General features: G+C 40.7%; 1 protein-coding gene across 1 annotated transcript; it reads right to left on the reverse strand.

The window, feature by feature from the left end:
* Nucleotides 1–1,590: 1,590 nt before the first annotated feature.
* Nucleotides 1,591–16,808, reverse strand: LOC121576037 (calcium-binding and coiled-coil domain-containing protein 1-like). The gene is made up of 7 exons (XM_045223322.1): nucleotides 16,803–16,808; nucleotides 16,380–16,482; nucleotides 14,342–14,559; nucleotides 13,482–13,520; nucleotides 5,487–5,601; nucleotides 5,068–5,153; nucleotides 1,591–1,671 (listed from the first exon to the last, which is right to left on the reverse strand). Exons 1-7 carry the CDS (start codon nucleotides 16,806–16,808, stop codon nucleotides 1,591–1,593), a joined length of 648 nt encoding a protein of 215 aa, XP_045079257.1.
* Nucleotides 16,809–21,896: the final 5,088 nt, after the last annotated feature.

The raw sequence follows: 21,896 nt of genomic DNA on the forward strand, positions 1-21,896 counted from the left end.
AAGCACTCCGAAAGTAAACTTCAGAATCAAATGGATAAATCATTAAATAAAAAGAAACAACATAACCAATAGAGGGAACTTGTTCATTCTATCACTCTTGTGCACACTTTTACAACTCTACACACATCTTTACAGCCTACTCCCAAATGTATCGGGCTAATTTATAGCACCTAAATAAAATGTATACCGAGATAGAAATAGTGTAATGGACAGATTGCTTTCAACAAGAAACCTCGAATTGCTATTAGCCAGCTGCTGTAGGCCTAAGTTGAAAGACCTAGTAGACCACTGTTTTATTTCCAGGCAAACAGCCGTTGACATTGTGCTCGTATGAACATAGCACAATGGTCACCTTTCACGCAAAACATCAGCACTTTTATTCTACTGGCTAATTTGAAACACTGAATGTTAACCAAACCACTAGTGCCACACAACCAATTGAGTCTTTAAAAAATTACACATCACACATCCCAAGTCAAATTCATAGGCTTATAAATATTGTATCTCTACAGCACAGTGTCTATATGGCTAACTAGTTGTCGGTAGCCAACCATAATGTAGGTCCTTTTATTTATTTTAATTTTAGGAACTCAGTCTGGGTCTCAACTCACTGTTGAGAGTTGGAATAGTAGAATAAACAAGGTGCAATTTTGAAATTTTGTTGTGCATGAGCAGTTTTTCTCTTATGTCAGTCACTGACAGTCACTCACCAATGTCAGCTAATATTTTTTAGATTGTTAAATTGGTCTAGCCAGCTATCTAAACTTGTAGTAATGGTCGAATTACCGACCGGGGGGGGCCCATTGATTTTGTTAGTCACTCTCACTCAGATATCATGCAAACATTTCTCTCCACCCTATGGCAAAATGTGTAGAATTGCCCCTGACAATATTGTGCTTAGGGCCCCCAAAAGGCTAGGGCCGGCTCTGACTGCATATGTGGGTACGCAGACCCGCAAGCCACTGCTGCCCCTCATGAGGAGTTCAGATTTTTTGTGGCCCCCACCCCCAACAAAGTTGCCCATCACCGTTTGTAGGATATTCAAGCAACCTCATTTCTGTTACCACAAGGGGGAGCAGTCAGCAAGCTCACTATGAAAGAGGGAGATGGCAAGGGGAGACATTAGGTGAGGCTCTGTGGATGAATGGATGCATGCATGAAAGAGAGAGAATGGGCATAGTAGTTAATAATGGTTGGAGAGAGAGAGTGGGAGAATGAGTGATGCTGTGGTGAATACTTAACACTGTGTGTGACTAGTGATGGATCATCCCCACACTGCTTCCAGCTCTGGTCTTTATTATCCCCTGCCCCCATCCCTCCCTATATGGCTCTGCTCTACTCCCACTGGCCTACTCCTGCTGATGCATTACCTCTATAACATTCAAATTACTTTTTGGGAGGAAAATCATTATAATTTTATAGATGTTCTTATTCCCGCTGTTCTTTAATTCAGTGGCGCTGCTGCAGTGCTTTACATATTCTCACACATGAAGAGGAAAGGAACAGGGTCGTTTTAACAGCAGTCAGAAAATAAACTGTTTCGGTACCAGGGTTGGAGATAGTGGAGGGTTTGGCAGAAGGCCAGAATGGTCACCTTATGATGGGGTTGGTGAGGTCTGGCAGAATCAGTGGTTGGTCTTCACCCTTACTGGTCTTGTGCTCCTCCTCATCCTTAGTCCACATTGATAGAACAACACATACACACAGAAAATAACTCAAGTGAGAATTTCAGGAATATTGACATGCATGTACTGATGTAATTTAGTATGTTTTGTTTATGAAATTGTTTTGTGTATTTGGATGAGCCATAGTGTTATATACTGTACAAAAATATAAACACAACATGTAAAGTGTTGGTCCCATGTTTCATGAGCTGAAATAAAAGATCCCAGAAATGTTCCATTCACACAAAAAGCTTATTTCTCAAGTTTTGTGCACAAATGTGTTTATCTCTGTTAGTGAGCATTTCTACTTTGCCAAGATAATCCATCCACCTGACAGGTGTGGTATATCAAGAAGCTGAATAAACAGCAGGATCATTACACAGGTGCACTTTGTGCTGGGGACAATAAACGGCCACTCTAAAATACATGTATACATCTGGCCCTTCATTGGACACTGTGTTAACAAACCTCCAAACGAGCTTCAATGCCATACAACACTCCTTCCGTAGCCTTCAACTGCTCTTAAACGCTAGTAAAACGAAATGCATGCTCTTCAATCGAACGCTGCTTGCACCCGCCCGACTAGAATCACTACTCTCAGCGGGTCTGACTTAGAATATGTGGACAACTACAAATACCTAGGTGTCTGGTTAGACTGTAAACTATCCTTCCAGACTCACATTAAGCATCTCCAATCCAAAGTTAAATCTAGAATCGGCATCCTATTTCGCAACAAAGCCTCCTTCACTCATGCTGCCAAACATGCCCTCGTAAAACGGACTATCCTACCGATCCTTGACTTCGGCGATGTCATTTACAAAATAGCCTCCAACACTCTACTCAGCAAATTGGATGTAGTCTATCACAGTGCCATCCGTTTTGTCACCAAAGCCCCATATACCATTGTGACCTGTACGCTCTCGTTGGCTGGCCCTCACTACATATTCGTTGCCAAACCCACTGGCTCCAGGTCATCTATAAATCACTTCTAGGCAAATCCCTGCCTTATCTTAGCTCATTGGTCACCATAGCAACATCCACCCGTAGTATGCGCTCCAGCAGGTATATCTCACTGGTCATCCCCAAAGCCAACACCTCCTTTGGCCGCCATTCCTTCCAGTTCTCTGCTGCCAATGACTGGAACGAACTGCAAAAATCTCTGAAGCTGGAGACTTATCTCCCTCACTAACTTTAAGCATCAGTTGTCAGAGCAGCTTACCGATCACTGCACCTGTACACAGCCCATCTGTAATTAGCCCACCCAACTACCTCATCCCCATATTGTTATTTATTTTGCTAATTTGCACTCCAGTATCTCTATTTGCACATCATCTTCGGCACATCTATCACTCCAGTGTTAATACTAAATTGTAATTATTTTGCACCATGGCCTATTTATTGCTTACCTCCATAACTTACTACATTTGCACATACTGTATATAGATTTTCTATTGTGTTTTTGACTGTATGTTTTGTTTATCCCATATGTAACTCTGTGTTGTTTTTTATCGCAATGCTTTGCTTTATCTTGGCCAGGTCACAGTTGTAAATGAGAACTTGTTCTCAACTGGCTTACGTGGTTAAATAAAGGTTAAATAAATAAAAGAAAATCTGCAGTTTTGTCACACAACACAATGCCACAGAGTTTTTAGGGAGTGTGCAATTGACATGCTGACTGCAGTAATGTCCAACAGAGCTGTTTCCAGATAATTTAATGTTAATATCTATACCATAAGCCACCTCCAACGTCGTTTTAGAGAATTTGGCTGTTTGTCCAACCGGCCTCACAACTGCAGACCACGTGTAACCACGCCAGCCCAGGACCTCCGCATCCGGCTTCTTCACCTGCGGGATCGTCTGAGTGGGGTTCTTCTGAGGAGTATTTCTGTCTCTAAAAAATCATTTTGTGGGGGAAAACTCATTCTGATTGGCTGGGCCTGGCTCCCCAGTGGGTGGGCCTGGCTCCCAAGAGGGTGGGCTTATGCCAACCCATGGCTGTGCTCCTGCCCAGTCATGTGAAATTCATAGATTAGGGCCTAATGTATTTATTTCAATTGACTTATTTCCTTCTATGAACTGTAACTCAGTAAAATCTTTGAAATTGTTGCATGTAGGCGGTTTTATATTTTTGTTAAGTATATTTAGCTGTGTCCATTACATATTCTGTGTTTTGGTGGTATGTACATAGTTTGACTTTGGCTGAGATATGGTGGCCTACTGTCTCTGTCTGGGGACACTCCACACTCCGGTGAGAGGAGCGTTCCAGTGCGTCACTCCAGTAGGGTAGTCTGGGTGTCCGGTAGTGTAGTGGAGATGCAGGCTTCTCATCCTCAGATGAGTTGACAGGTAGGGAGTCATTGCCACGAGCTAAATATGTCATGAGCATCCAAGAATAGGACGACGTCTGTACTATACTGTATATGTCTAGAATTTATACTGTGAGTGCCTGACTTTGGGTCTGTACATTAGCCTCTGTGGTATTGGTATCACTCACTGGTTGAGTAGTAGAGAGCCACTTCCTTCCACCTATTGTCTGTAGCCACCTCCAGCCTCTGCTCCAACTGATGCATGTAGTCCAGCATGTCCTGTGTGTATTTGATGTCCTGTGTGTACTCAATTCGTCGGGGCATGGACTCTACAAGGTGTCAAGCGTTCCACAGGTATGAGTGGCGCAGTGGTCTAAGGCACTGCATCACAGTGCTAACTGTGCCACTAGAGATCCTGGTTCGAATCCAGGCTCTGTCGCAGCTGGCCGCGACCGGGAGACTCATGGGAGGCGCACAATTGGCCCAGCGTCGTCCAGGGTAGGGGAGGGAATGGCCGGCAGGGATGTAGCTCAGTTGGTAGAGCATGGCGTTTGCAACGCCAGGGTTGTGGGTTTGATTCCCACGGGGGGCCAGTATAAAAATATATACATGTATTCACTAACTGTAAGTCGCTCTGGATAAGAGCGTCTGCTAAATGACTAAAATGTAAAATGTATGCTGGCCCATGTTGACTCCAGTGCTTCCCACAGTTGTCAAGTTGGCTTGTGTCTTGATACACAGGAAACTGTTGAGCGTGAAAAACCTAGCACTGTTGCAGTTCTTGACCCACACCGGTGTGCTTGGCACCTACTACCATACCCCGTTCAAAGGCACTTAAATATTTTGTCTTGCCCATTCAGCCTCTGAATGGCACACACACAATCCATGTCTCAAGGCTTAAAAATCCTCCTTTAACCTGTCTCCTCCCCTTCATCTACACAGATTTTGAAGTGGATTTAAGAAGTGACATCAATAAGGGATCATAGCGTTCACCTGGTCAGTCTATCATGGAAAGAGCAGGTGTTCTTAATGTTTTGTATACTCGGTGTATAGACATAAAGCCACCCGATCTGAACGGCACATAGCCTGATCCTTGCCTGTCTCTCCAGCTGCTGCTGCTCCCTCTCCATCTGGTTCATTCTCAGGCTGGCCTTCACTTCCTGCTCCTCCCTGCGGGCAGCACCTGCAGGGGGCACTGGTGTGTTTAGAGTCGATAGGCTAAGTGTGACTTCCAGCCTTGTGTGACTCACTGCGGGGAGCAGTGTGATGGATGGATGTTGATGCCAGGCTGCCAACATATCTGTGTCTTTGTGTGTTTACTGTGAAAGTGGCAGAGGATCTTTTTTAAATTGGAAACAGTTTCCGAAATCTGATCTGAATGTCCGATGAGGACAGATTAGTGAAACTAGGGGAATGGCAGTTATATTTAGGAAGGGTGTTTTTGTGTGCCAATAATGGTCTATGGTTTGTGTGTAGCCTACCTATTGCAATACACTTGACTATATTACCCTGTTGCAATCCTTCTCTTTTCCAAGCTCCACTTTTTTCTCCCTCTTAATCCTCTTTTCTTGGAGCCACTCCTCCTTACGCTGCATGTCGCGGTTCAACTTCTGCACCCACTCTTTATCAAGCTACAGCAAGGAAAGATTAATAGATAGATGAGAAATAGGATACACAGAGTGATTCATGAATACATGTAGAAATTAGTAATGGGGGAAAGAGTTCATACAATTACATATCGGATTATTTTTTTGACTATATTGTAGCGTTTTGACAATATCGCGATATAATTGTTGGGCTAGTTGGTTGTACCTGCACCAAAACTCCAGTATTTTTCCTTTATATCTTGTTCTCCATCTTCTATTTAAATAGGGAGCCCATTTTGTTTTCAGCACTTTTATTTCCATGACTGATAAACTTGTTTTCTCATGGCTCTCTTTTGTCCCTCTTGCTGAGCCATGGCTGTTCCTTATGCCCCCCCCCAAAAAAGAAAAACTAGAATAGTCCCAGTAAGCAAAGTGACGTTGAAATGACGTCTAAAATAAGTATTTTCCAGACGTTTAAGTTAGGTTCTGAATGAAAGGTGAAAAAGTATTTTCTGCATGTTTAAAATACATATTTTTCAGGAGGTTGAAAAGGCTTATTTTCCAGATGTTGAAAATACGTATTTTCTGGACGTTGAAATCAGGTTCATTTTCGGTTCTGAATGAAAGTTGAAAATAAGTAATTTATAGACGTTTATGTTTGGGCCAAATCTAGGCTGGTCCAGACTGGTCAAAATCTGAACCAAACGTAGACGTCTATGATTGGTTCAGGTTTGGTCCAGACCGAAAACCAATGTCCGTGGATTTGGAAATCAAGGCCGGTTCGGAACTGCATAAAAAAAAGACGTCCAAAAGGCATCGCCGTCAGTCCGTGCTTACGGAGGTGTAGCCTACAGTGTTGTCTGAAATTGAATTTTATGAATGCCCATCTATGTGGTAAGCCTACCGTTTGTAAAACACCAAAAAACGAAGTCCGGACAGGACCAGAAAAAGATGTCCAAATTACGTTGGGTCGTGCTTACTGGGGAATAGCCAGCCAACAATGGAATTTAAAGAATGCCCATCTATGTGGTAGGCCCACCATTTGTAAAACAGACTTGGCTTTGTTTGTCCTGATTCCTGTGACTAATCAATTTGGTTATTTAAACTCTGAATATCAGCTACCCAACTTTATCAGGAATTATCATGAGCCTATTTGCAATATGTTTACACAGCGGGAAATGCAGAAGTATTTTATTTTTCGCTATGATCAGCTTGTCAGAAATTGATGGATACAAACTTGAAACAACTGATCACGACAATGGGGTGAAACTCCTGGACAACAGTTGTGATTGTCCATTCAATATTGTCCATTTTACTTTGACCTGTCCTGCGTTTAGGATTATTTTTTATTTTTTTACGACAGCTAATTTTTAATTAGATTTAGCGCCATTTAGGTTAGGCTATTTGAACAGAGAAACCTGCATGATGTAAAAAGTATCCATCTCATTACATTGTCATACATTTTATCTCCAGCCTGTAGGCTACAGAAAAGGCCACATACTCTTTATACTATATCCTATATCTGTTACATGATTTATGTTTGATAATTTTTTGGGTGGAGTTCTGAAGAGATGCATCTCTCCAACAGCACCCTGGAGAGGGGCGCTGGGAATGACAAGCAAAAAAATGTGCGCCCCTGCTTTGACAAAGTGGGCACTGCTTATCAAAAGGCAGCATCAGCGCTCACCTAAAAAGCCCATATGCCACTGGTTGAGAGAAATTGTTTTTGGGCAGAATTAAGTGAGGTTTTATGTGTTGTTGTTGGAGGTGCGTCTTGGTCAGATTAGCTCAGAAAATTGCGTCCCTCGTCAATCTGCCGCCATAGGTGGCCGCCTAATCCTGCCTAATGAGCGGGCCGGCCATGTGGTGAGCAATATGTTTAGAACATCGAATCGCAATAAAATCACAGTGTCTTATCGGTTTATGTCCCATCCTACATCTTGATATTACCAGGTTCTGACCACTAGATGGTGCTGTTCCTGCTATTAGGTGATTATAATTCTCTCCCCACCCATTGTTAAAGGGATGGTTCACACAAATTACTAAATGACATAATGGTTTTCTTACCCTGTAAGCAGTCTATGCACCAGGTATGACTTTAACCCTTGCTTTGGTTTTGTTTACCTGGCCACTGTTTGAAATGCTAACTTTTTAGCATTTGTGTCACAAATCCAATCTAGTATCTAAAAATGTATTGTGTAACTCAATAATGTTACTTGTAGGTGATTTGGATATGAAGCGCACATTTTTTTAAATATAGGTACCATTGACTTGCAAAAAGTTAGAATTTGAAACAGTGGCCAGGTAAACAAAACATCTGTCAGGTGGATCGATTATCTTGGCAAAGGATAAATGCTCACTAACAGGGATGTAAACATATTTGTGCAAAAAATGTGAGAGACACAAGCTTTTTGTGATTATGGAACATTTCTGGGGTCTTTTATCAAATCAAATTTTATTTGCCACATGCGCTGAATACAACAGGTGTAGACATTACCGTGAAATGCTTACTTACAGCCCTTAACCAACAATGCATTTATTTTTTAATAAAAAAGTAAAATAAAACAACAACAACAAAAAAGTGTTGCGAAACAAGGAGCAGAAGTAAAGTCAAATAAAATAACAGTAGGGAGGCTATATACAGGGGGGTACCGGTGCAGAGTCAATGTGCAGGGGCACCGGCTAGTTGAGGTAATATGTACATGTGGGTAGAGTTAAAGTGCATAAATAATTAACAGAGTAGCAGCAGCGTTAAAATATGGGGTGGGGGTGGGGGGGCAGTGCAAATAGTCCGGGTAGCCATGATTTTCAGCTCATTAAACATATTTTATATATGAATGCTTCCGCTCAGTGTTTGAGAACAATTGACACCCTTTATCATGGAGCATTGAGATTTATTTTAACTGCAAAACCCTTACGTACCATTGCACTTTATATACCAGGGTTGGCTGGCCTTCTCTAGTCACATGTAGGCTCAGTCACTGGTATACTTTTATTTACAAAGCCATTTTGGGTATACTACCATTTGGGTTTACTACCAGAAATGTGGTGGGTACTTCCTTCGTTCGCAGGACTTCATCCAGCTAACAGTTCCAAATGTCCGAATTGAATTTGGTAAAAGGGTTTTTATGTACTCTGCGCCATCGGCTTGGAACGCCTTACAACATACTTTTAAACTGGAAGAACTTGTCCCGATTGGTGTTTTTAAATCATTGATGAAGGATTTTGAGGCTGATTCCTTGACCTGTCAATGTTTTAAATTGCTGTTTTATGATTTGTTATACTCCTTAATATTGCAGGTAGATTGTAACTTCCATCAATGTAATTGTCTGCATCACTTCCAATCCCCCATGTTTTTTTTTATATATACAGTGGGGGAAAAAAAGTATTTAGTCAGCCACCAATTGTGCAAGTTCTCCCACTTAAAAAGATGAGAGGCCTGTAATTTTCATCATAGGTACACGTCAACTATGACAGACAAATTGAGGGAAAGAAATCCAGAAAATCACATTGTAGGATTTTTTATGAATTTATTTGCAAATTATGGTGGAAAATAAGTATTTGGTCACCTACAAACAAGCAAGATTTCTGGCTCTCACAGACCTGTAACTTCTTCTTTAAGAGGCTCCTCTGTCCTCCACTCGTTACCTGTATTAATGGCACCTGTTTGAACTTGTTATCAGTATAAAAGACACCTGTCCACAACCTCAAACAGTCACACTCCAAACTCCACTATGGCCAAGACCAAAGAGCTGTCAAAGGACACCAGAAACACAATTGTAGACCTGCACCAGGCTGGGAAGACTGAATCTGCAATAGGTAAGCAGCTTGGTTTGAAGAAATCAACTGTGGGAGCAATTATTAGGAAATGGAAGACATACAAGACCACTGATAATCTCCCTCGATCAGGGGCTCCACGCAAGATCTCACCCCGTCAAAATGATCACAAGAACGGTGAGCAAAAATCCCAGAACCACACGGGGGGACCTAGTGAATGACCTGCAGAGAGCTGGGACCAAAGTAACAAAGCCTACCATCAGTAACACACTAAGCCGCCAGGGACTCAAATCCTGCAGTGCCAGACGTGTCCCCCTGCTTAAGCCAGTACATGTCCAGGCCCGTCTGAAGTTTGCTAGAGTGCATTTGGATGATCCAGAAGAGGATTGGGAGAATGTCATATGGTCCGATGAATCCAAAATAGAACTTTTTGGTAAAAACTCAACTCGTCGTGTTTGGAGGACAAATAATGCTGAGTTGCATCCAAAGAACACCATACCTACTGTGAAGCATGGGGGTGGAAATATCATGCTTTGGGGCTGTTTTTCTGCAAAGGGACCAGGACGACTGATCCGTGTAAAGGAAAGAATGAATGGGGCCATGTATTGTGAGATTTTGAGTGAAAACCACCTTCCATCAGCAAGGGCATTGAAGATGAAACGTGGCTGGGTCTTTCAGCATGACAATGATCCCAAACACACCGCCCGGGCAACGAAGGAGTGGCTTCGTAAGAAGCATTTCAAGGTCCTGGAGTGGCCTAGCCAGTCTCCAGATCTCAACCCCATAGAAAATCTTTGAAGGGAGTTGAAAGTCCGTGTTGCCCAGCGACAGCCCCAAAACATCACTGCTCTAGAGGAGATCTGCATGGAGGAATGGGCCAAAATACCAGCAACAGTGTGTGAAAACCTTGTGAAGACTTACAGAAAACGTTTGATCTGTGTCATTGCCAACAAAGGGTATATAACAAAGTATTGAGAAACTTTTGTTATTGACCAAATACTTATTTTTGTCTGTCATAGTTGACGTGTACCTATGATGAAAATTACAGGCCTCTCTCATCTTTTTAAGTGGGAGAACTTGCACAATTAGTGGCTGACTAAATACTTTTTTCCCCCACTGTATATATTCCCCTTTATTACTTTTCAACCCCACCATCCTTTCCCTACTTGGGGTAAATTAGTGAACAACAATGCTTAGGCCTCTACTTCCAGCTTATACTTACTATCTACATTTTATGGACACAGTCAATTTTACAATAATTCTATTTTATTTGTTTTTGCTCCTGAACTACTTCTACTCTAAACCTCTCCGATCATTTTCATGATGTCCATCCGGTTTGCTTCTATATGCCATATCTTTCTAACTGTGCTCTTTCCCAAAAGCTCCCAACATACAACCTATTTACTTATTATGGACACAGTATGCTTACATTATTAGTTATCTTGTTATTATTTGTTATTAGTCCCATCCTTCAACTCCATTCAACACCACCCATCTATCTCTTAACACCATCCATATAGGATTTCCAAATGCCATATATATTTCAACTGTACTGTGATGTTTTACAAAAGTTCTGAACCTTTCTATTCTCATTGCTTCTACAGATTGACTATGACTTTTCAGATCACCCAGTAATGCTATCTGCAAGGTTAGCTCCAGGTAAATATTGCAATCCTTTAGCCATTCCTGGACCTGTGTCCAAAAACAAGCTACAAATGGACAGAACCAAAACAAATGATCTAATGATTCTGTCTCTTCACAGCAACATCTGCAGAGCTGGGAAGAGTGTATCCCCCATATAAATAACATTCTATTGGTAACAAGAATTTTATATAATAATTTAAATAGAAAGATTCTAATTTTTGAATTCGGTGTCGTTTTCGTGTCAGTTCATAAACACTATGCCATGGGATCGGTACGTCAAAAATCTCTTCCCAACTATTTAGCAATCAATATGGGACGGCTGTCAATCCTTTGGTCCTTAAATAAAAAAGTATATCAGTTTCATTTATCACAGTTTTCCTTAACCAATTATGTTCTTTAATGCAAGGCCGACAGACAAGTTCCTTACTTTCTCCCCCTTCCACTTTCCTCTTCCATTTTTGCGGTAAGGCTGCAATTATTTGGTTGTAATTTTGGGTAGAGCAGACATTTCCATATGTTTTTGTTAGCTGCATGTGCGACATAACTCCACCAGTCCTACCGATGTTATCATTTACAAAGATTATACATTTTTTAAACATTTTGTCAAAAAATAAAGGTTTTTTGTCAATTAGTATATTTGAATTTAACCACAATATTTGTTGCATTATTTGTTCTGTTGTTTCTGGAGGATTAAATTTAAATTGCAACCAACTTTCTATGGCTTGTTTTAGAAATAGTGATATTTGGGAGATGATTTCCTTTTCAAATAACTGAATATGAGTGGTTGTAATCTGAATAAATGGAAAAAGGCCATTCTTGAACATTGGGTGAGACAATCTTACTAATTTGCTTGAGAACCAGTTCGGATTTAAGTATAACTTTTGTATGACTGAAGCTTTTAGTGATAATATGCTTTAATATTTAATAATTTCTGTCCTCCGAATTCATATTCATTATATAAATAGGCCCTTTTAAATTTGTCTGGCTTGCCGTTCCAAATAAAATTGAATATTTTTTTCTCATATAATTTAAAAAACTGTTCGCTAGGCGTAGGCAAGACCATAAGCAAATAGGTAAACTGGGATAATACTAAAGAGTTAATCAGGGTGATTTTTCCACAAATTGACAGGTATTTACCTTTCTATGGTAGCAAGATCTTATCTATTTTTGCTAACTTTCTATTAAAATGTATTGAAGTGAGATCATTTATTTCCTTTGGGATATGTATTCAGAGTATATCCACATCACCATCATACCATTTTATTGGTAAACTACATGGTAATGTAAAAATTGTATTTTTTAGTGATCCAATACGTAAAATAGTACATTTGTCATAATTTGGTTGTAATCCAGAGAGGTTAGAAAATGTATCTAGGTCCTCTATGAGGCTGTGGAGGGATTATAGTTGTGGATTTAAAAGAAAACATGAATCATCAGCGTACAATGACACCTTTTGTTTTTAAGCCCTGGATTTCTAATCCTCTGATATTATTATTGGATCTGATTTTAATAGCTAACATCTCGATGGCCACAATAAATAGATATGCCGATAGTGGACAACCTTGTTTCACTCCTCTTGACAGTTTAAAACTTTCTGAGAAATAGTCATTATTTACTATTTTACACTTAGGGTTACTATACATCATTTTGATCCATTTTATAAGAGGTTCTCCAAAATTGAAATGCTCCAGGCAGTTATATATAAACCCCAGTCATACTTTATCAAATGCCTTTTCGAAGTCTGCTATGAATAGCAGGCCTGGTTCCCATATTTTCCATAGTGTTCTATTGTTTCCAATACTTGCCTTATATTATCTCCAATGTATCTTCCATGTGAAAAACCTGTCTGATTAGAATGAATAATATCCGACAATACCTTTTTAATTCTATGCACTATACATTTTGCTAGAATTTTTGCATCACAACACTGAAGTGTAAGGGGCCTCCAATTTTTTTAATGGACTGGATCTTTATATTTTCCACTTGCCTGTTTCAGTAATAATGAGATCAGACCTTCTTGAGTGTCAGATAATCTACCATTTACATAGGAGTGGTTAAAACATGCTAATAACGGTCCTCTTAGTATATCAAAAAAGGTTTGGTATACCTCGACTGGTATGCCATCCAACCCTAGAGTTTTCCCGGACTTAAAGTCTTTAATTGCATCCAGACTTTCCTCCTCTGTAATTTCACCTTCACATGAGTCTTTCTGTATGGCTGTTAATTTTACATTATCAATAGAAAAAAACATCTCTACAATTAGCTTCAGTTAGAGGAGATGGAGGCGACTGAAAAGAAAACATATGCTTAAAGTACTTTGTTTCCTCCTTCAAAATATCATTTGGTGAATCATGGGTGACTCCGTCAATTGTAACCAATTTCATTAAATACTTTTTGGTAGCATTCCTATGTTGAAGATTAAAAAATAATTTTGTGCATTTTTCCCCATATTCCATCCAGTTTGCTTTATTTTTATAATATATTACACTTGATCTTTCTTGAATAAGTTTCTCCATTTCTTTTTGTTTTTCCTCTAATTTATTCTGAGCCTCTGTTACAGTTTTTATTGCAATCTATCTGTTCTGTTACACTTTCTATTTCCTTTGTTAGTATAAACTCTTTTGACCTAAATTGCTTTTGTTTTCGAGATGAGTACTGAATTGCATGGCCTCTAAAGGCACAGTTAAAGATGTCCCATACAATAAGGGGATTTGCTGTACCCATGTTATGTCGGGAAAAAGTCAGTTATAAATTCCTTTGTTCTAATTATAAATCAATTATCATCCAATAGGCTTTGATTACATTTCCAATATCCTCGGATGTTTACTGGATTACTTGTAGTTTTTCATGTTGTCTGTCTGTAATTGTGTGATGACTTGGTGCTGCCGTTCTTGGCCAGGACACTCTTGAAAAAGAGATTTCAAATCTCAATGAGCCCTTCTTGGTTAAATAAAATACAAAATAATGGGACCAACACTTTACATGTTCCGTTTATATTTTTGTTCAGTATACATAAGAGATATTGGGTGTCATTGCTTACTGAAATGACATGGAATGATCCAGGTGGAAAGTGGTGGTTGAGGTGGGATTCGACCCCATGCCGACATCGGCTATGTGCTTGGAAGACTGCAGCGCCACCCTCCCGCATGCAACTATTACTTTAAAAAGGAGATGATCAAAACAGGGAATGTTAAACCACTTAACTTGTATGGAGTAACCTCAAGCAACAGCACTATTAACATGGACTTCCCTCGTGTGCATTAATTTGATCTGCACACTGTATTCATGTTGGTCTCATTACAACATGAGTATGAAGCATTGATAGAGAAGTTAAGTGAAACTGAGCTGTTGTCCATCCATCCACCTGCAGGAGCTGAGCTCTGGGCACAACCAGGAGCAGGCCGTCCCTGTCCCCCTCTCCGCCCTCCTCATCCTCGTCCCGCTCCTCCGTCAATGTCTCCAGCTCATCCAGAGGCTTGGAAATGGCGACGGTGAACTGGCGACTGCGGGCAAACACCTCGCCTCGCTGATCCACATAGACAAACTGGTACTCCACCGAACTGGGGCAGGGCAGGTAAGAGGCTGTGGGAAGGGAGGAGACATGGAGTGGGGGCATAGATTCTCACTTCTCCGTTTTGTTTAATCGTATTTTCTTCCACAAAAACTGATCAAACGTGTATTATACACTGTACACATACATATACTGTGCATTCGGAAAGTATTCAGACCCCTAGACTTTTTCCGCAGGTTTTTTGAAAATGTTGCACATCAAAAAACTGATGTCACTTTTACATAAGTATTCAGACCCTTTAGTCAGTACTTTGTTGAAGCACCTTTGGCAGCGATTAGATTCTCGAGTCTTCTTGGGTATGATGGTACAAGCTTGGCACACCTGTATTTAGGGAGTTTCTCCCATTCTTCTCTGCAGATCCTCAAGTTATGTCAGGTTGGATGGGGAGCGTCGCTGCACAGCTCTTTTCAGGTGTCTCCAGAGATGTTCGATCGGGTTCAAGTCCGGGCTCTGGCTGGGCCACTCAAGGACATTCCGAGACTTGTCCCGAAGCCACTCCTACGTTGTCTTGGCTGTGTGCTTAGGGTCGTTGTCCTGTTGGAAGGTGAACCTTCGCCCCAGTCTGAGGTCCTGAGCACTCTGGAGCAGGTTTTCATCAAGGATCTCTGTACTTTGCGCCGTTCGTCTTTCCCTCGATCCTGACTAGTCTCCCAGTCCCTGCCGCTGAAAAACATCCCCACAGCATGACGCTGCTAACACCATGCTTTACTGTAGGGATGGTGCCAGGTTTCCTCCAGACGTGACGCTTGATATTCAGGCCAAAGAGTTGAATCTTGTTTCTCATGGTCTGAGAGTCCTTTAGGTGCCTTTTGGCAAACTCCAAGCAGGCTGTCATGTGCCTTTTACTGAGGAGTGCCTTCCGTCTGGCCACTCTACCATAAAGGCCTGATTGGTGGAGCGCTGCAGAGACGTTTGTCCTTCTGGAAGGTTCTCCCATCTCCACAGAGGAACTCTGGAGCTCTGTCAGAGTGACCATTGTGTTCTTGGTCACCTCCCTGACCAAGGTCCTTGTCCCCAGATTGCTCAGTTTGGCCGGGCAGCCAGCTCTAGGAAGAGTCTTGGTGGTTCAAAACTTCTTCCATTTATGAATGATGGAGGCCACTGTGTTCTTCGGGACCTTCAATGCTGCAGAAATGTTTTGGTACCCTTCCCCAGATCTGTGCCTCAACACAATCCTGTCTCGGATCTGTACGGACAATTCCCTCGACCTCATGGCTTGACATGCACTGTCAACTGTGGGACCTTATATAGACAGGTGTGTGCCTTTCCAAATCATGTCCAATCAATTGAATTGACCACAGGTTGACTCCAGTCAAGTTGTAGAAACATCTCAAGGATGATCAATGGAAACATGATGCACCTGACCTCAATTTCGAGTCTCATAGCAAAGGGTCTGAATACTTAAGTAAATAAGGTATTTCAGTTTTTTACTTTTAATACATTTGCTAACATTTCTAAAAACCTGTTTTGGCTTCGTCATTATTGTGTAGATGAGCTTTTTTAAATAGTTTTTTTAATCCATTTTAGAATAAGGCTGTAATGTAACAAAATGTGGAAAAGGTCAAGGGGTCTGAATACTTTCCGAATCCACTGTGTGTGTATATACACCCACCCCAATATGGAATCAAATGTATGCTACGTCAAGGGGTTTGACTGGTTTGACAATAATTACTGAAACTCTGAGAGGAATGCAATCAAATTGGTTACTCTATGAATCCCAGTGATAAAACCAGCAGCAGACTGCTGCCATCCGTGACCTGCTCTGCTAGACCCTGCTTTAAAATGTACTTCTCATTCCTGTGCTAATCTGACATGATGGATGCATTCTTACCTTGGAAATGTACACAGCAGTTGGCATTAGTTTCCTTAGTGTACCCCTCAGGAGTGAGTGCCCACGCAAAGGTGAAGTACTCTTTCACCGATGACCAGCCAACCTGAGTGAGACATTAGCAGTTCTCCATATTGTTCATATAAACATAAGGCTACCCATATGATTTTATGGAAGTGTTCTATTGTTTTAAACACAAACAGTGCAAAGCATAAATGTTTAAAGCGATCTAAAAGGGAAAAACCCGCACTCACTGAAGTATTCTTTAAGTTTGAATGTCTTATTTTTTAGCAGCAGAGATCAAAACAAACGGACTAGTTTCGGCGGCAGCCTTTGTCAGCGTTTGGAGAACAATAAAGATCCACCCATATTTATAGATGACATCACATTGTAGTACCTCTTATTTTTTTCATAATCATTATTTACATTCATTATTTACATTGAACAAAAATATAAACGCAACATGCAACAATTTCAAAGATTTTACGGAGTTACAGTTCATATAAGGAAATTTGTCAATTGAAATAAATTCATTAGGCCATAATCTATGGATTTCACATGACTGGTAATACAGATATGCATCTGTTGGTCACGGATACCTTTAAAAAAAAATAAGAGCATGGATCAGAAAACCAGTCCGTATCTGGTGTGACCACCATTTGCCTCATGCAGCGTGACACATCTCCTTCGCATAGAGTTGATCAGGCTGTTGATTGTGGCCTGTGGAATGTTGTCCCACTCCTCTTCAATGGCTGTACGAAGTTGCTGGATACTGGCGGGAACTGGAACTGTCGTACATGTCGATCCAGAGCAAATTGCCATCAATAAAGGGCCTCCTGAGTCACGCAGCATTTTAAGGCCCTGCATCGCAGTGCTGAAGCGTCACTACAGCCTAGGCTGTATCACAGCCGGCCGTGATGGAGTCCCATAGGGTGGCGCACAATTGGCCAAGTGTCATCCAGGTTAGGGGAGGGTTTGGCCAGGGAGCTTTCCTTGGCTCATCGTGCTCTAGCGACTCCTTGTGGCGGGCCGGGGCGCCTGCAAGCTGACTTCAGTTGTCAGCTGAATAGTGTTTCCTCCGACACATTGGTGCGGCTGGCTTCCGGGTTAAGTGAGCAGGTGTTAAGAAGCAGCACGTCTTGGCGGGTCATGTTTCGGAGGACGCATGACTCGACCTTCGCCTCTCCCGAGCCTGTTGGGGAGTTGCAGCGATGAGACAATATCGTAACTACCAATTGGATATCACGAAATTGGGGAGAAAAAGGTGGTTAAAATAAAGAAATATAAAATGCAATTGTGTTCATTGTCCGTAGCTTATGCCTGCCCATACCATAACCCCACCGCCACCATGCGGCACTCTGTTCACAACGTTGACATCAGCAAACCGCTCGCCCACACGATGCTATACACATGGTCTGCGGTTGTGAGGCCGGTTGGACGTACTGCCAAATTCTCTAATGACGTTGGAAGCGGCTTATGGTAGAGAAATTAACATTCAATTCTCTGGCAACAGTTTTGTTGGACATTCCTGCAGTCAGTATGCTAATTGCACGCTCACTCAAAACTTGATACATCTGTGGCATTGTGTTGTGTGACAAAACAGCACATTTTAGAGTGGCCTTTTGTCTCCAGCACAAGGTGATATGCCACACATGTCAGGTGGATGGATTATCTTGTCAAATTAGAAATGCTTATTAACAGGGATTTAAACAAATTTGTGCACAAAATTTGAGAGAAATAAGCTTTTCATGAGTATGGAACATTTCTAGGATATTTTATTTCAGCCCATGAAACATGGGAGCAACACTTTACATGTTGCGTTTATATTTTTGTTCAGTGTATATCAGCTGGTGGGTTCTCTAGTTGGAAACCTACAGGCAGCAGCATAATATCTAATGTCATAGATTGAGATCAAGGGCTCAAGGCTATCTTGGTGACATTCTGATGAATGGCAAAACCTCTGAGTGTAGTTGATAGACGGGAACAAATATTAGATTTCCAAGTGTTGTAAAAACGAGTGTCCACTGTCCATGCCAGAATTGTTTCTGAGAATGTTTGAACACGCAGGATTCCAAAGAGTGAGAGAGAACTGCGCCAGCAGCCAGGCGAAGATGATAGGGATGATTTTTTGTCATGATGTCGCTGTGATCACCCACATTTTATGCAACATTGTTATTATACCTTATTGTTTTGTCTATGCATCTTCACCTGTCACTATAATTACTAGGTAACTGACATGTTTGCTTTATTTAAAATTACTACTCAAACAGCCTAACTGATTAATTAAAAAAACGACTGTCGTATCGGGTGAATGGTGGCCATTATTGCTGTCAACAAAGAGTCCGCTCAAGCTGCACCGTGTTAGAGGCTTTTATTAAAATCACGAGGTTACAGCATAAGTTACAGACCCGCGGTGTCCGGAGAACGGCGTCCCAGATTGCCATGGCCGTTCTGCCCTTTCTGTAGTCTAGCCCCTATTTATAAACAATGCAAAAAGATGCTCCCTCTTCTGGCCAATCACCAGTCTGCCCTGTCTACAACACACTTCCTGACTGTTGTATGTGACGTTACACTAAAACATTCCCTTTTGATACTAACATAAACAACATTCCATTTCTTCATGAAAAACATTTAACAAAGACATAATCTTCATATACGATATTCCCCCCTTCGAGACGAACTAAGTCTCGAAAACAAACAGAATAGGATTATGACCAGTAACAATTTATCTTATTGAGTATCTTTAACATTAAACCAAAAACCATTCTCCTCTAGAGTGTATATACCTTTCTATGAAATATGAATAACTGTTTATGAAGTATGAATACATTACTATGAACTATGAACAAATCTTTATGGAGTGTAAGAGCGAAAAACTGTCCGGCAACCTTCCATCCATCAATCAAGACAGTAAAATTCTCTCACGGTCCCTCTGCCCCAGGCAACCACCTCGGTACTCCAGATAACCTCATAAACAATGTAAATGCATTTGAAACTATGATGCAATTAAATACACATGTAAGCCCCTGCAAACAAAATCCTATCCAAAAACATCCACTCTAAGGCTGGTCAACCCATTGGACCCTAAAGTGGAGCTCTCCCTGCCTAAATTCCCTGTCCCTAAACATCACCGAAATAAACAAAAACATCTAAGATCCTCACATGTATTCAATAACATCAAATATCCTTCTACAAAAATTAATCCCTAAGAATATGACACAATTATGTATTACACATGTCTATATTTCATTGCAGACACTGGAATGTAGTCCACTACACTTCATCTCCCCGTAGTCTCCTCTTCCAATGGACTGTTGATGATGGAATCGGCCACACCCTCCTTGTTTCATCTCCTCCAGTCATATTGTCCCTTCCTATTGTCGTTGTTTGAGTATTTCAATCTCCATATGTTCCCCAAATGCTTCTGGAAGAAAAAGAAAAGACCAAACAGTATCTTTTGCAAAACAAACACTTTCAAATTAAACATCAATATCAACTAAGAATATAAAAATGATATATAAATGATGTATGAATCACATTAACCTCTTCCCCCCTTGATTCATAAAATCATACCAAAATCACCCTAATATTGAAAACATTTTTTTTTGAAAAATCATCAAATAATCAAAAATGATATTTATCCATTCAGTTCCACTGGTCCATCTTCATCCAGATCAGGAACAGTCAACACCGGCATCTGAGTGTTGTCTCCAGGCATCACCCTCCAACCTATCTCAATATCATAGCTTTCTCAAAGGTCAGTAACAAATTACAAACATCACACTGTGTTATCAAAGCTGCCATTAAATGTAACCCATCACTGCCCCTACTGGCCTACCTGATCTTGCAACCAAGTCTTCTCAGATCTCCCAAACACATCCCTTATATTCTTCAATGCATATATAACCCTAGTGATAATATCTGAACTATCTGGACTCAAAATATACCTAATATTATCAATATGATCTTCCCAAATGTTACACCATACCATGGAAAAAGTCCCCCCTTCTCCCTTAGATTTATACTTCAATGATAGGCTTGAAGACTATGACATGTAGCCATGTCTCTTTTCATCCAATTTCAAACCTAGCTTCAGATTTCTGTGTCCGGTGCTACCCCTCTTATAATGGTAGAAACCTCATATGGAAGCTTCAACGTATATGTAACAACATCCTGTCTATCCATAGGGTAAGAATATATACGCTTTATCACCACAAACCCTCTAAATATCTCTAACATTCCCAATAGTCACATTGTCAGGCAAAAGCTAATCTTTTAACCATCAAAGTCCTGCTGTTCCTACTAACTGGTACATAAAAAGTAACATATTTCTCATTACTACCCTTAAGGTCATGCCTACCCAAAGTTATCATATAACATCACAATCTGATATTCCCATAAACATACCCCTTACCTCATATGTTTTATTAGAACAAAAACAACTTTTAGCCCTCAATGGTTACACCTCAAATGCTTCAGTTACGCTGTTACCTGATTTTACTTTCCATCTAACAAATGCACCCAAGTTAATTCACTTAACCCAATAACACCTAACCCTAGGCTTAAACAAATGTTTTGACAATGACATTATTTTATCTGTTACTGATTATTGTTGCTGATACCACAGTCATGACAACGCATAAGATTGACACATACTTGATAGAGGTCGAACGACCGTCTCTAAAATGTTTGGTGCTGGAATTCTCACCAGACATGGACCCTCAAGATTCCTCACTGATCTTACAGAATGAGCTAACCGCTGGAACCAAAGATTCCTACCTGCCCATTTATCTTTAACTTTCACAACAGAAGAATCAAACCACTCCATTTAGTTTCTCTCTTCCCTAACGAGCGGTACTGATCAGATACCTCTCCTTGTCTGTCATTAAAATCAAAGACCTCATCCTGTACCTCCATGATGAATCTATATTCTCTCTACTACTATCTGTTCTCCTATTTTACCTTCTTGCTACCCCCTTTAATTTCAGAAAAGTTGTTGTCGGTGTCATACTTCCTACATTTGCTATTGCCATCGTATCATTAATCCCTTCCAAAGTTACCATTAAAGTATGTATTAACCTTAATTATTTCTAGTGGCACAGTTACCAATATCCTCTGTGTATTATCTACTGTTGGAGTGGCTACTGTAATCTACTCCTCCTGAACTCCCTCAATGACTGTGGAGGCTACAACAGACCTCAACTCTTCCATTATAAGCGTTACTTTATGAATTACATAGCCTTTTAACCAATAATTCTTAACCGGAACAAATTCTAATGCTTGCACTAGATAAGTACACATATATTCTCCCTGACCTTTCTCTGTAACATTACGCAACATAAGTGAACAGTCACTCCTAACCCTCTTCCAAACTATACCTCCTTTGATTAGGTGCCACAGCTTCTACTCTTGGTCCTGATAACAATACTTCTTCTCCATAATTATCTCTCCATGTGGGAGGAACGTCCCCATCCTAAACCTAATAAGTATTTTTTCCCCTAAAATTGGCGCTGGAGCTAT

This window comes from Coregonus clupeaformis, chromosome 10, assembly GCF_020615455.1.
Source record: "Coregonus clupeaformis isolate EN_2021a chromosome 10, ASM2061545v1, whole genome shotgun sequence".
NCBI classification, from domain to species: domain Eukaryota; kingdom Metazoa; phylum Chordata; class Actinopteri; order Salmoniformes; family Salmonidae; genus Coregonus; species Coregonus clupeaformis.

Coding starts and splice junctions, on each gene's coding strand:
- LOC121576037 (XM_045223322.1), bottom strand. Junction 14,560..16,379: donor CTGCTGTGTACATTTCCAAG/GTAAGAATGCAT, acceptor CCCTTCCCACAG/CCTCTTACCTGCCCTGCCCC. Junction 13,521..14,341: donor CCAGAGCTCAGCTCCTGCAG/GTGGATGGATGG, acceptor ACAGAGGCTCAG/AATAAATTAGAGGAAAAACA.